At 48.5% G+C, this 13,258-nt stretch overlaps 1 protein-coding gene across 1 annotated transcript; it reads left to right on the forward strand.

Moving 5' to 3' along the window:
• Window positions 1-6,283: 6,283 nt before the first annotated feature.
• LOC116097633 lies at window positions 6,284-11,612 on the forward strand. Its single transcript, XM_031380294.1, is given in 6 exon segments — window positions 6,284-6,523; window positions 6,525-6,620; window positions 6,654-7,995; window positions 7,998-8,959; window positions 9,106-9,991; window positions 9,994-11,612. Coding segments are annotated over 6 exon segments (5,145 nt in total).
• Window positions 11,613-13,258: the final 1,646 nt, after the last annotated feature.

Below are 13,258 nucleotides of genomic sequence, written 5' to 3' on the forward strand. Positions count from 1 at the left end.
CCCCCACCCTACCTACCCACCCCAGCCCGCTCCCCTCTCCTGCTAGCACACCCCGTGCTCTGCACACCCTGTGCTCTGCACCCCACTGGCTACCCCTGAGTCTTTCTGAAGTGAAGTCCAGAATGGCAGCCTCACATGAGAAGAGAGGCCTCTTAGGACTCAGGCCCTGCTGGGGAAGGGCAGCTGTTTCTTGCCCTCCCTATTCATACTCAAGGGATCAAGCCCGGTGTGGTGGCTCACACCTGTCATCTCAGCACAAGGAACCTCAGCGCAGGAGGGTAATCTCCAGTGTGAGGCCAGCCATAGCTAGAGTAACACCCTTCCTCAAATAAATAAATACAAGTAAATAAAACATTGGGGGTAAATTTTCTGTGCCTTTAACTCTGGTTGAGTCAGGAGGATCAAAAGTTCAAAGTCGCTGGGCAGTGGTGGTGCACACCTTTAGTCCCAGCACTTGAGAGGCAGAGGCAGGCGGATTTCTGAGTTCGAGGACAGCTTGGTCTACAGAGTGAGTTCCAGGACAAGTGGGGCTACACAGAGAAACCCTGTCTCCAAAAATAAATAAATAAATAAATAAATAAACCAAAAAAAAAAAAAAGAAGTTCAAAGTCATCTTTGAGGCCACCTTGGGATTACATTAGACACTACATCAAACACCAAAGGAACTAGCATGAAGGAGGCTGAAGGATTTTCCTACATGTTTCCTTTCCCTCAACACTGGGGATGGCACCAAGGGACTGACACAGCTAGGCTGATGCTCTCACATTGAGCCACACAGCCAGTCATGGCAGCATACAGTTTGTCAGTCTCCGGTACTCAACAGGCAAAGGCAGGTGGGTCTGTGAGCTCTAGGGCAGCCAATGGCACACTGTAGCAAGACCCTGCCTCAAATATAATGCAATAAAATAATAAATATTAGCAATACCAAAACCTTGTTTGGCACTCTTTGCCACCTGGCAAAGTCTGTCTCATAGTCCATCCTGGTCTCTGCATAGCAGCCAGATCAGGTAAATGTTGGGGTTCAGGAATCACTGCACAAACCATATGAACACCAATCTCAGTTAAGCAAGAATAGTTTATTGAATGCACATCTTAATACTGGCCAGATCTGAATTACAACAACAGACATCTTTCTCCGTTAGCTTATAAAGGAAAAAAAAACACAATGAGTTCATATGCAGGTGCTGGAAGTGCTGACCATCTGACTCAAGCCATTTTAGACATAACAGTTCATACTGACCTTTAACTTGCTGGGTCCTAGGCGAAGCTTTGTGAGATTTCTTGAGATTAACAAACCTCATATAACATAACATAACATAACATACATAATGGGATGTGGTCAACATGACTCTGTTCTGAGTCAAATTATGATTTTTTGTGTTAATGACTGGTAGGCATATTACAGCAACAATATGAAGTAGCTGAAAGGCATGGAACAGAATTGCTACCGCTGTGGGGGTAGGGGTAGGGGTCAGACCAAAACAGTAAACTCTAAACAATCTCACTTTTTTTCCCTCACTTCATTTATTTGGTGTTGGGGGGCATACCTGTTTTGCTGTGTGTGTTCATTGGTCAGAGGACAATTTGCAGAAGTCAGTTCTCTTCTACCTTTCATAGGTCACAAGAATAAAACTCAGGTCTTTAGGTTCAGGAGCAGGCACCCGCTGAGCCATCTCATTGGCCACAGGCTCTCTTTGCTCTATGTCATCTTAAATATTTCTTCATCTACTGGAAACGGTGGCTCAGGACTTTAAGCATTTGGGAGGCAAAGGTGGGAGGATAGCCTGGTCTATTCAATGAGAATGAATGTCTTAAATGTCTAAAACCTAACAACAAATAAAAACTCTCCACATCATTTCCTGTGTGAAGGATTGGTGCCCTGTCGCGCCTGTCTAAGGTTGGCCCCACTGCCAGGCTCTATCTGGGCACTTTGCCCACAACCCTGGCCCTACCCTTTTCTCCCAGTTCATCTCATTTGCCTTCCCTTTGCAAAGCAAGGCCTGACCCAGAGAGACAGAGACACTTTGCTTTACAAAGCTGTGCCTATTTTTATGAGGGAAAGGATCTGAGGGCCATTTACTAAGTTAGACCTGTAGAAACCATTCCTATCCCAGGCCAGATAATTAACCTGCTAGTTCAGTGAGCTGATGCTATAGAGTTGACTGTTTATGCTAAACAGGTTCACACTGGAAAGAGAAGCGAACCCATTTATTAATTGACTGACAAGGGGAACAGCCTGGAGAAGAGCTGTTAAGTCTGGGTTCCTCTGACATGGCTGGGAACTTGGATGTAGGAAGTGTTTTCTCCATGGGCAGGCAAATCATGGTCCACTTTCCACACTTGGATGATTTTCTCAGGCCAGCAGGAGGAGACAGACATCAAGAACTGGGGGCAAGTGGGAGGATACAGTGAGAGCTGGGGATGGGGAGGAAGAGACAGCAAGGACTGGGGTGAGAAGGGCTTGGTACCTTGGTGTATCCCCTGCACCAAAGGGGAAAAGTTATAAGATGACCTCTCAGCATTCTCACCTGAATGTTTCTCAGAACTTAGGTGGAGATCCAGATGTTAAAACAAGGGCAGTGTTTTTAATTTTGAAACAAAGTTTTAAAGTTTTAGTTTCTCACTCTGTATCATAGGCTGGCCTGGAACTCATGTGGCTCAGGCTGATTTTGAACTCACAGCGATCAGCCTCAACCTCCCACATGTACCAGGCCTGTGTCATCAGTCATTTCTCTCCTCTCCTCTCTCATTCCCTTCTTTTGGAATAGAATCTGGCACTGTAGGCCTGAATGATGATACCCTTAAACCCTCAGCAATCCTTTCTCAGCCTCCCAAAGCCAGGGTTACAGCGGGCACGACTCATCTTTAGTCTAGATGGACTCAACCCCCAAACCTAGCACAGACAGAATGCTCTGTGCTCTGGCCTATTCTCACAAATATAGCTCTAAACCCTCATTAAAGAAGCTCCTTTTTTCACTGGGCGGTGGTGGCGCACGCCTTTAGTCCCAACACTTGGTAGGCAGAGGCAGGCAGATTTCTGAGTTCAAGGCCAGCCTGGTCTACAGAGTGAGTTCCAAGACAGCCAGGGCTACACAGAGAAACCCTGTCTCAAAAACAAACAAACAAAAAGAAGCAGCTTCTTTTTCCAACAGAGACTCTATTTCAGAGATCTACAAGTGGCCACGTAAAGAGAAATTGACAGTGGGGTGCCCAATCTCAACTGATATACCTGCAATACAACACCTATGCCTAGGGGAGAAGGGAGGGGCTGGATAGAATCTAACAGCCAGAAGTGCAGGCACCTACTGTGAGGGAATGTCCTCTGCATAACAGGGAAGTTGTACCTTTGAATTTCCAACAATATAGTTGCCTGGACAAGACCACACAAGCTGACGTGCTGACACTGTGTGTGGAAATCTCACGTGGCCCCGTCCGTAAATGAAGAGCTAGCTATAGGTGCTCAGTAGCTGGAGAGAGAGAGAGAGAGAGAGAGAGAGAGAGAGAGAGAGAGAGAGAGAGAGAGAGAGAGAGAGAAAGTCAGTCTCTTTAGGATAAAACTCCCACATAGGTTGTTCAACCCCAGGTGGGAGGGTCGAGGCACATGCACATACAAGCAAAGTATGTGTGAGTGTGACAAGTGTGTGTGTGTGTGTGTGTGTGCGCGTGCGAGTTTTCCTGTACTGGAAATGACTGACAAAGGACCCTCCATCCTGTTTTAGATTACATTTTTTTTTTTTGAGACAGGGTTTCTCTTTGTAGACTTGGCTTTCCTGGAACTCACTCTGTAGACCAAGCTGGCCTCGAACTCAGAAATCCGCCTGCCTCTGCCTCCCAAGTGCTGGGATTAAAGGCGTGCACCACCACTGCCCAGCTAGATTAAATTTTTTTTTAAAAGGATTTATTTATTTTATGTATGAATACACCAGAAAAGGGTGCCAGATCCTATTACAGATGATTATGAGCCACCATGTGGTTGCTGGGAATTGAACTCAGGACCCCTAGGCTCTTAACTGCTGAGCCATCTCTCTAGCCCTAGATTTTTAATTTTTATGTTGTATGAATGTTTGGCCTTCATGTTTGTGTACCATGTGCGTTCCTGGTGCCCAGAGAGGTCAGAAGATGGCATCAGCTCCCCTGAAACTGGAGTTACAAATGGCTGTGGGCACTGGGAATCAACCCTGGCTTCTCCGAAAGAGCAACAGGCACTCTTAACCGTGGATGTTTCCCTTTTAAAGTGCTGCATCAGTGTGAGGCAAGGGGGGCTTCCGCACTAGTAAGAGGCCTCAGCTTTGTTTTTAAACATTTACTTATTCTCTCCCTCTCTTTCTCTCTCTCTCCCTCTCTCTGTCTCTCTGTGCGTGGTGTGTGTGTGTGTGTGCATACCCATGCCCCAATGCCATCGTGCATTTGTGGACATCAGAGAACAATTTGCAGGAGTCACTTATCTCCCTAACCCTAACCAACCCTAACCCTGGGGCTTGAACTCAGGTCACAAGCCAAACTTCCCCCCACTGAGCCATCACTTCAGTCTCTTCCCTCAGGGTTTTCAACGTTCATTCTGCAACCCAGTCTCCTTGCCCCCCCCCAGCCCCCGCTTTTGTTTGTTTGTTTGTTTGTTTGTTTGAGACAGGGTTTCTCTGTGTAGCCTTGACTGTCCTGGAACTCACTCTGTAGTCCAAGCTGGCCTCAAACTCAGAAATCTGCCTGCCTCTGCCTCCCAAGTGCTGGGATTAAAGGCGTGGACCACCACTGCCTGGCATGTTGGGGTATATGAGTGCAGCCTTCAGAGACACCAGATCCCCTGGAGCTGGAGTTACAGACAGTTGTGAACTGCCCAATGTGGGTGCTGGGAATCAAACCTGGGTCCTCTGGAAGAGCAGCCAGTGCTCTTAACCACTGAGCCATCTCTCCAGACCCCAGTCCCCTTTTTATTACGATGTTTTGTTAGCTTGGTCACAGCATTCTCCGTCTGTGGCCTGAGGACTACTGGGATCCTGGGGACTTCTTCAGGAGGGCCTGGGAGGCCTTCCCTTCTCAACTTTTTATCCATGTGAGGACAGATTGTGTTCATAAAATTCAACCAGAATGTCACATGCAGTTAGAGCCAATGCAGCTAGGAGACCCCAGCTGTCTTCTATTAAGCACAGCACGGAGGTTTACAGAACAGCAAACTAATACCAGTCCCTGAATTTTTAGTTTTTTTTTTTTTTTAGAAAGCAGAAGCTGGGCATATTGATAGTGAAAAGGAAAATTGAGAAGCCCCCAGACCCAGGCAAGCTGACTGGAAAATAGCAGGCCTAGATCCAGCACATAGGCCTGGGAATCTGTGAACAAGCTATTGAACATTGCCAAAAACAACGGGTCAGGATGACACAGAACTATGAAAATAACTAGACAAGTGAAAAACATGTCCGGACATGACCCAGACAAGCAAGGACGTTTTCTGGGAAATGGGCCACCTGGCCCCTTAGATATGTTAGAGGGTAGCAAAAATAAAAAACATTAACTCACCACCCACTGCCTCCCCGCCCCTCGGGGATTTCCCCTTACATAACCTGTACAACCAGCCAATGGTATGTAACCATGCAAGTTTCTTTGTTCCCCTAGGCCACTTTCCCTATAAAAACCCCTAACTTTCGAACTTCGGGGTCGCCTTCCCATCTCCTGCGAGAGTTTGGGAGACGATCCGGAGCTCCGCCCATTAAAGCCTCATGCTTTTTGCATCAAGCCGGTCTATCGAGTCTCTTTGGGTGTGCACCTTCCCGTGACTTGAGTGAGGGTCTCCCTGCGGGGGGTCTTTCAGTTGGGGGCTCGTCCGGGATCACGTGACACTCAGGAGACCCCGATGATCACTTGGAGGTACATTTGTGTGAGTGAGTGAGCGTGTGGAGTGCTTGAAGTGCGGAGCCGCTAAGTTGTGTTTTTTGTTTCGGTTTTGGGCCCAGCAGCTGCGGGCAGCTGCTAGCGGGAACCCTGGACGTTGTACTTGGGGTATCGGTAGTCTTGGATGCTGTACTTAGGGCGTCGGGAGTCTCGGATGGTGTACCTGAGGCATCGGGAGCCCCGGATGCTGTACCTGGGGTAGCGGGAGATGACTTGACTGACTTGACTGTTAGTTTTCTGAATAAGGGAGACGGAGTCCTTCTCCTTCCACACAGGAGGAGAAGGGATCCTGCTCTGTCAGAAGTGGCTTTTGGTAGGACAACAGTATTTAGATTTATTGGTTTCTGTTGCTTGTATAGTGCTTCTGCTTTTGCTCTTTGTGACTTTTTGGATTTTTAGCATGGGGCAGACTGTGACAACGCCATTATCTTTGACTGTGGACCATTGGAAGGACGTTAGGGAAAGAGGACAGAACCTGTCGGTAATAGTGAAGAAAGGACCTTGGCAGACCTTTTGTACCTCCGAATGGCCCACCTATGGATTAGGATGGCCACTGGAAGGAACTTTTGATTTGCCTACTATCAGAGCCGTGAAGGCTGTTATCTTTCAGGAGGGACCAGGATCACATCTGCACCAGCAGCCCGTACATTACGGTTTGGGAGGACTTAGCATGGTCCCCTCCCCAATGGATCCCCCCTTACTTCTTGCCTCCTCATCCAGGCTCGAAGGTTTTGACCGTGCAGAAAGGAGCGGCAAAAGCGAAACCAAAGCTGCCGGAGAAAGAACGAACGCCTGACACTTTGCCGCCTCTCCCGCCTCTCCCTCCACCCCCAAAGATATACCCACCCATAGAGGAGCCCCCAGAATGGCCCCTACCTCCCTACCCTCCTATAATAGAGTTAGGACCAGAACCACAACCCCCGGCTCCTCCAGCCCCCTCCACACCTCCAGCTCAGATAGAAGGAGGGGATGCTGGGCTGTCGACGAGAACTAGGAGCCGATGGAGAGTTCCTTCCCCGGAGTCAGCCCACTCCACAGTAGCATTACCCCTGAGAGCCATGGGACCACCTCCAGAGGACCAGCAGGGCTTACCACCTCTGCAGTATTGGCCTTTCACTTCTTCTGATCTTTACAATTGGAAAACTAGCCATTCTCCTTTTTCTGAGAACCCTGCTGCCCTTACAGGCCTGGTAGAATCTGTCATGTACTCTCATCAGCCCATTTGGGATGATTGTCAACAGCTTTTACAGATCCTGTTCACTACAGAGGAGAAAGAGAGAATCATCCAAGAAGCCCGGAAAAATGTCCGGGATGCCGAGGGACACCCAGTCCAAACTCCTGCTGAGATGGAGGAAGGGGTTCCTCTGATTCGTCCTCAATGGGACTATAATACAGCACAAGGTAGGGAGAGACTGTCCAATTATCGACGGGCTCTAGTGGCTGGTCTCTGAGGGGCCGCAAGAAGGCCCACTAATCTGGCCAAGGTAAGAGAGGTTATGCAGGGGCCGACAGAGCCGCCATCAGTGTTTCTTGAAAGGCTTATGGAGGCATACAGGAGATACACTCCTTTTGATCCTACGACAGAAGGACAGCAAGGATCTGTGATGATGAGCTTTATTTTCCAGTCAGCTCCTGATATCAGGAGAAAGTTGCAGAGAATAGAGGGGCTACGAGACTTTACTCTACGGGATGTGGTTAAGGAAGCTGAGAAAGTGTATCATAAGAGAGAGACAGAGGATGAGAAACAGGAGAGGGAGAGGAAAGAAAGGAGGGAGGAGGAGAATAGGAGGGATAAAAGGCAAGAAGAAAGTTTGACTAGAATTCTGGCCACAGTGGTTGATAGGGATAGAGAAAGGCCAGATAGAACTAGGCAGATAGGGGACCTGGGTGGCGAGAGAAGGCAGGAGTCAAGGAGACCTGGAAGAGAAAGGTGGCGGCCACCCCTTGGACAAGATCAATGCTCATATTGCAAAGCGAGGGACAACTGGGCTAGAGACTGCCCAAAGAAAAGACAGAAAGCCAAGGTACTTGCCTTCGAGAACGATGATTAGGGAGAACGGGGCTCGGCTCCCCTCCCCGAGCCTAGGGTAAACTTGAAGGTGGAGGGGGCTCCTGCTTCTTGGTGGATACCGGAGCTGAGTTCTCAGTACTTAAGACACCCTTGGGAAAAGTAAAGGATAAGAAGTCCCTTGTAATTGGAGCTACAGGGCAGAAAATGTACCCATGGACTACTTCCAGAACCGTGAACCTAGGAAAAAACCAAGTGACTCACTCGTTTCTGGTTATCCCAGAATGTCCCACACCCTTACTGGGGAGAGACTTGCTGACAAAGTTAAAAGCACAAATTACATTCGCTCCCTCGGGACCAGAGTTGTCTTGGGGAAATGAACTGCCCCGGACCCTTGCCCTCTCCCTCCAACTAGGGGAGGAGTACCAGCTATACCAAGACAAACCCAAGATGCCTGCTGAGGGATTACAGAGTTTGCTTGAACAATTCCCACAAACCTGGGCTGAAACAGGGGGAATGGGAATGGCCAAACGGGTTCCCCCAGTAGTAGTTGAGCTCAAGTCTGGAGCCACCCCCATAGGAATCCGGCAGTATCCCATGAGCAGAGAAGCCCAAGAAGGTATACGCCCACACACTGTCCGGCTGCTACAACAAGGGATCTTGGTTCCCTGTCAATCTCCATGGAATACCCCTTTACTCCCTGTGAAAAATCCAGGAACAAACGACTATCAGCTGGTGCAGGATCTCAGAGAGGTCAATAAAAGAGTACAAGATATACATCCTACGGTGCCAAACCCTTATAACTTACTTAGCACCCTGCCACCTGAACAAGCCTGGTACACAGTCTTGGACCTCAAGGATGCTTTCTTTTGTTTGAGGCTACACCCTGATAGCCAGCCCCTGTTCGTCTTCGAGTGGTGGGACCCAGAGAATGGGAGAACAGGGCAGCTTACATGGACCAGGCTGCCTCAGGGATTCAAGAACTCCCCCACCTTGTTTGATGAGGCCTTGCACTGAGACCTGGCCACCTTCCGAGCTGTTAAACCCCAGGTAACTCTCCTTCAATACGTAGATGATCTTTTTTTTTTTTTTTAGTTTTTCGACACAGGGTTTCTCTGTATAGCCCTGACTGTCCTGGAACTCACTGTGTAGACCAGGATGGCCTCGAACTCAGAAATCCGCCTGCCTCTGCCTCCCAGGTGCTGGGATTAAAGGCATGCGCCACCACTGCCCGACTTGTAGATGATCTTTTATTGGCTGCAAGGACACATGAGGAGTGTGAACTTGGGACACGGAAGCTCCTGGCTGAGTTAGGTGAGTTGGGGTACCGGGTGTCAGCTAAAAAGGCCCAACTGTGCCAGACTGAGGTGACCTATTTGGGGTACGCCCTGAAAGATGGACAGCGATGGCTTACTGAAGCTTGGAAACAGACAGTGATGCAGATCCCAACCCCAACTACCCCTCGCCAGGTAAGAGAGTTCCTGGGAACAGCCGGGTTTTGCAGACTTTGGATTCCAGCATTTGCCACTCTGGCTTCCCCATTATATCCCCTGACAAAAGAAAAAGGGGAATTTACTTGGACCAAAGAGCATCAGTCGGCCTTTGAGGCCCTCAAGAAGGCATTGTTACAGGCACCCACTCTGGCTATACCAGACTTGAGTAAGCCTTTCATTCTATACATAGACGAGAGAAAAGGGGTAGCTAGAGGGGTCCTCACTCAAACTCTGGGACCATGGAAGCAACCAGTGGCTTATTTATCAAAGAAACTGGACCCAGTCGCCAGTGGCTGGCCTTCTTGCCTTCGTGCGATAGCGGCTACAGCGTTATTAGTCAAGGACGCTGACAAACTTACCATGGGCCAAAATGTGACTGTGATAGCCCCCCATGCCCTTGAGAGCATCATTCGACAACCCCCAGATCGCTGGATGACCAATGCCCGAATGACACATTATCAAAGCTTGTTGCTAACTGAACGAGTGACTTTTGCACCCCCTGCCATTCTTAACCCGGCCACTCTGCTCCCTGAATCTGATGAGACTCCTATACACAAGTGTGAGGAGATATTAGCAGAAGAAACGGGAACTCGTCCTGACCTGATAGACCGTGGCCCGGGGCGATGAACTGGTTTACAGATGGGAGCAGCTTCATGGTTGAAGGTAAGCAAATGGCTGGGGCTGCAGTGGTAGACGGGAAAGCTGTCATATGGGCCAGCAGCCTGCCAGAGGGAACATCAGCTCAGAAGGCAGAGCTTATCGTGCTAGCCCAAGCTTTGAGACTGGCAAAAAGAAAAGCTGTGAACATCTACACAGATAGCCGATACGCGTTTGCGACGGCTCACATTCATGGGGCAATCTACAAACAGCGTGGGTTGCTGACCTCTGGAGGCAGAGATGTTAAAAATAAAGAAGAGATTCTCGGCCTGCTGGAAGCTGTTCACATGCCCAGTAAGGTAGCTATTATTCATTGTCCGGGGCATCAAAAAGGGGAAGGACTAATAGAAAAGGGAAACCGGATGGCCGATCATACAGCCAAGAAGGCAGCTCAAGGACCCATGATCCTTACGGTAGCTGGAAAAGAAATAGAAGGGATAGGAGCACGACCGGGCGAAGTTCCCCTATTTCCTGATGAAGGGGTTGCATACCTAACTGATATCCATACTCTTACCCATTTGGGACCCAAGAAGATGATTGAATTGGTGAAGAAATCTCCTTATAAGGTATACAAGGCAAGAGAACTGGCAGAGAAAGTGGTAGAGAACTGTAAGGCTTGTGCCTTGACCAATGCTGGAAACAATAAGCTTCAAGAAGGAAAACGCCTACGAGGAGACAGACCAGGAACCTACTGGGAAACAGACTTTACTGAGGTAAAACCCGCCCGATATGGAAATAAATATCTTTTAGTGTTTGTAGACACCTTTTCAGGATGGGTTGAAGCTTTCCCCACTAAGAAGGAGACTGCCAATGTAGTGGCCAAGAAGATACGAGAAGAGATTTTTCCACAGTTTGGACTGCCTAAGGTAATTGGGTCAGACAACGGACCTGCCTTCGCCGCCCAGGTAAGTCAGGGAATGGCCAAAATACTGGGGGCAGATTGGAAGCTACATTGTGCATATAGATCCCAGAGCTCAGGATGGGTAGAAAGAAAGAATAGAACGATAAAAGAGACCTTGACTAAATTGTCCTTAGAGACCGGAGAAAATGATTGGACAGTCCTCCTTCCTTATGCACTATTCCGAGTTCGGAATACATCCAGTATCACTGGATTAACGCCCTTTGAGCTAATGTATGGAGTACCTCCACCCATATATATTACCCTAGAGCTAGGTGCTTGTCCTGATGATTCCTTTGTTCCCCCATCCAACCTTTTAGCCTGACTAAAGGCACTTGAGACAGTAAGGAAAGAAGCCTGGGAGCAGCTAAAAGACATCTATGCTGCGAGAGACCTGAGAGTGCCCCACCAGTTCGAAGTGGGAGATACTGTCCTTGTGCGGAGACACCGAGCTGGGAACCTTGAACCTCGGTGGAAAGGACCATACCTGGTGCTGCTGACCACCCCCACTGCAGTCAAGGTAGACGGAATACCGGCTTGGATCCACGCCTCCCATGTCAAGAAAGCACCTCCTAAGCTAAGTCAAGATGACGATGAATGGACTGTGGAAAAGACTGATAATCCTCTTAAGCTGCGCATATTTCGCAAAGCCTACTCTAAGCAAACCCCCTAACCCCCATCAGCCTGTGTCATTAACATGGCAGGTTATCTCCCAAACTGGGGAAGTAGCCTGGTCCACCTCCAGAGTACCGTCCCCTATACTTGGTGGCCATCCCTGACTCCTGATGCTTGTGCTTTGGTTGCAGGACTAAACACTTGGGACATTGCCTGGAAAGATGTCCAGGCTTCCAGGGATCCAGACTTATCAGGCCCACATGATGCAGGATGCAGCTCTGCTTGGGCACGGGCAAATTTATGTATGCCCAAAGGAGGGCTGAAATGCACAGAAGTGTGGAGGGGCAGAGTCATATTATTGTAAAAACTGGGGATGTGAGACTACAGGGAATGGGAATCGGAGACTTTTATCTGCAGGTCTTATAGTGGTTCATACCAACTATTCCAGCTCTCCCGGGTCAAGAAAATGTGCTACTACTGGATGGTGCATTCCCCTCAATATAACTTTTACTGAAAAAGGAAAGAGTTTAAGGACATGGACTTCAGGCCTACAGTGGGGAATGCGGTTTGAAATGAGGTTTTATGATAAGGGATTTATATTCCAGATCAGGCTTAAAATTGCTAATCCATCGCCCATAGCACTGGGGCCTAATTTAGCGTTAGCAGATCAAGTTGCCCTTCCCACAGCTCCACTGATTCTACCCTGTAAGATACCTGCTACCTTACCCCCTGTTTTTATTTCCCGAAATTCCACTAGAGAAAGGTTATTCAACTTAATTCAGGGGGCTTTTATGGCTTTCAATGAGACCCATCCAGCTATGACTAGCCAGTGTTGGCTCTGCCTTAGGGCTGAGCCTCCTTACTATGAGGGCATCGCTACATATGGGAACCCAAACTATACTGAAGATGCTAATACATGCAATTGGAATGGAGCAACCCGCCTGACCCTGGTTGAGATTTCAGGGATAGGGACTTGTGTGGGAAAGATCCCAGCAACCCACCCACACCTTTGTAATGACAGTTATCGGATTATGCAAACGACTGGCTATTTAAAGCCTGGTGGGCCTGCAGATCTGGTTTGACCCCTTGTTTATCTCTGACCATCTTTGATTCCAGTGGAGATTTTTGGGTCATGATATCCGTATACCCTAGAGTTTATTATCACCCAGATGATGAAGTTTTCAAATATTACAAAATCAGGTTAGGTACAAAAGAGAGCCCATCACTGTTACTCTAACCATCCTGATGGGAGTGGGAGTGGCAGCAGGGATAGGAACCGGGCCAGCAGCACTAGTGAGTGGAGAAATAGGACTCACACAGCTCCATGCGGCTATTCAAGAAGACGTGGGAGCATTACAGGATACTGTTTCCAAACTAGAAGAATCCCTTGCTTCCTTATCTGAGGTGGTCATGCAGAATCGAAGGGGATTAGACTTGCTATTTTTAAAGGAAGGGGGGCTATGTGCACTTTCCCGCGACTTGAGTGAGGGTCTCCCTGCGGGGATCTTTCAATAGATGCTAGTTGCACATGAGACGTGGAGGTAGGAGAGTTATAGGAGAGTTAGAAATTTAGGCCAGCTTCAGCTACATAGTGAGTTTGAGGCTACCTGGGTTACTTTCTGACTCTCAGAGAGAAAGAGAGAGAGAGAGAGAGAGGGATAGAGAGAGAGAGAGAGAGAGAGAGAGAGAGAGAGAGAGAGAGAG

The sequence above is a fragment of the Mastomys coucha genome, unplaced genomic scaffold, assembly GCF_008632895.1.
Source record: "Mastomys coucha isolate ucsf_1 unplaced genomic scaffold, UCSF_Mcou_1 pScaffold19, whole genome shotgun sequence".
In the NCBI taxonomy this organism is placed as follows: Eukaryota; Metazoa; Chordata; class Mammalia; order Rodentia; family Muridae; genus Mastomys; species Mastomys coucha.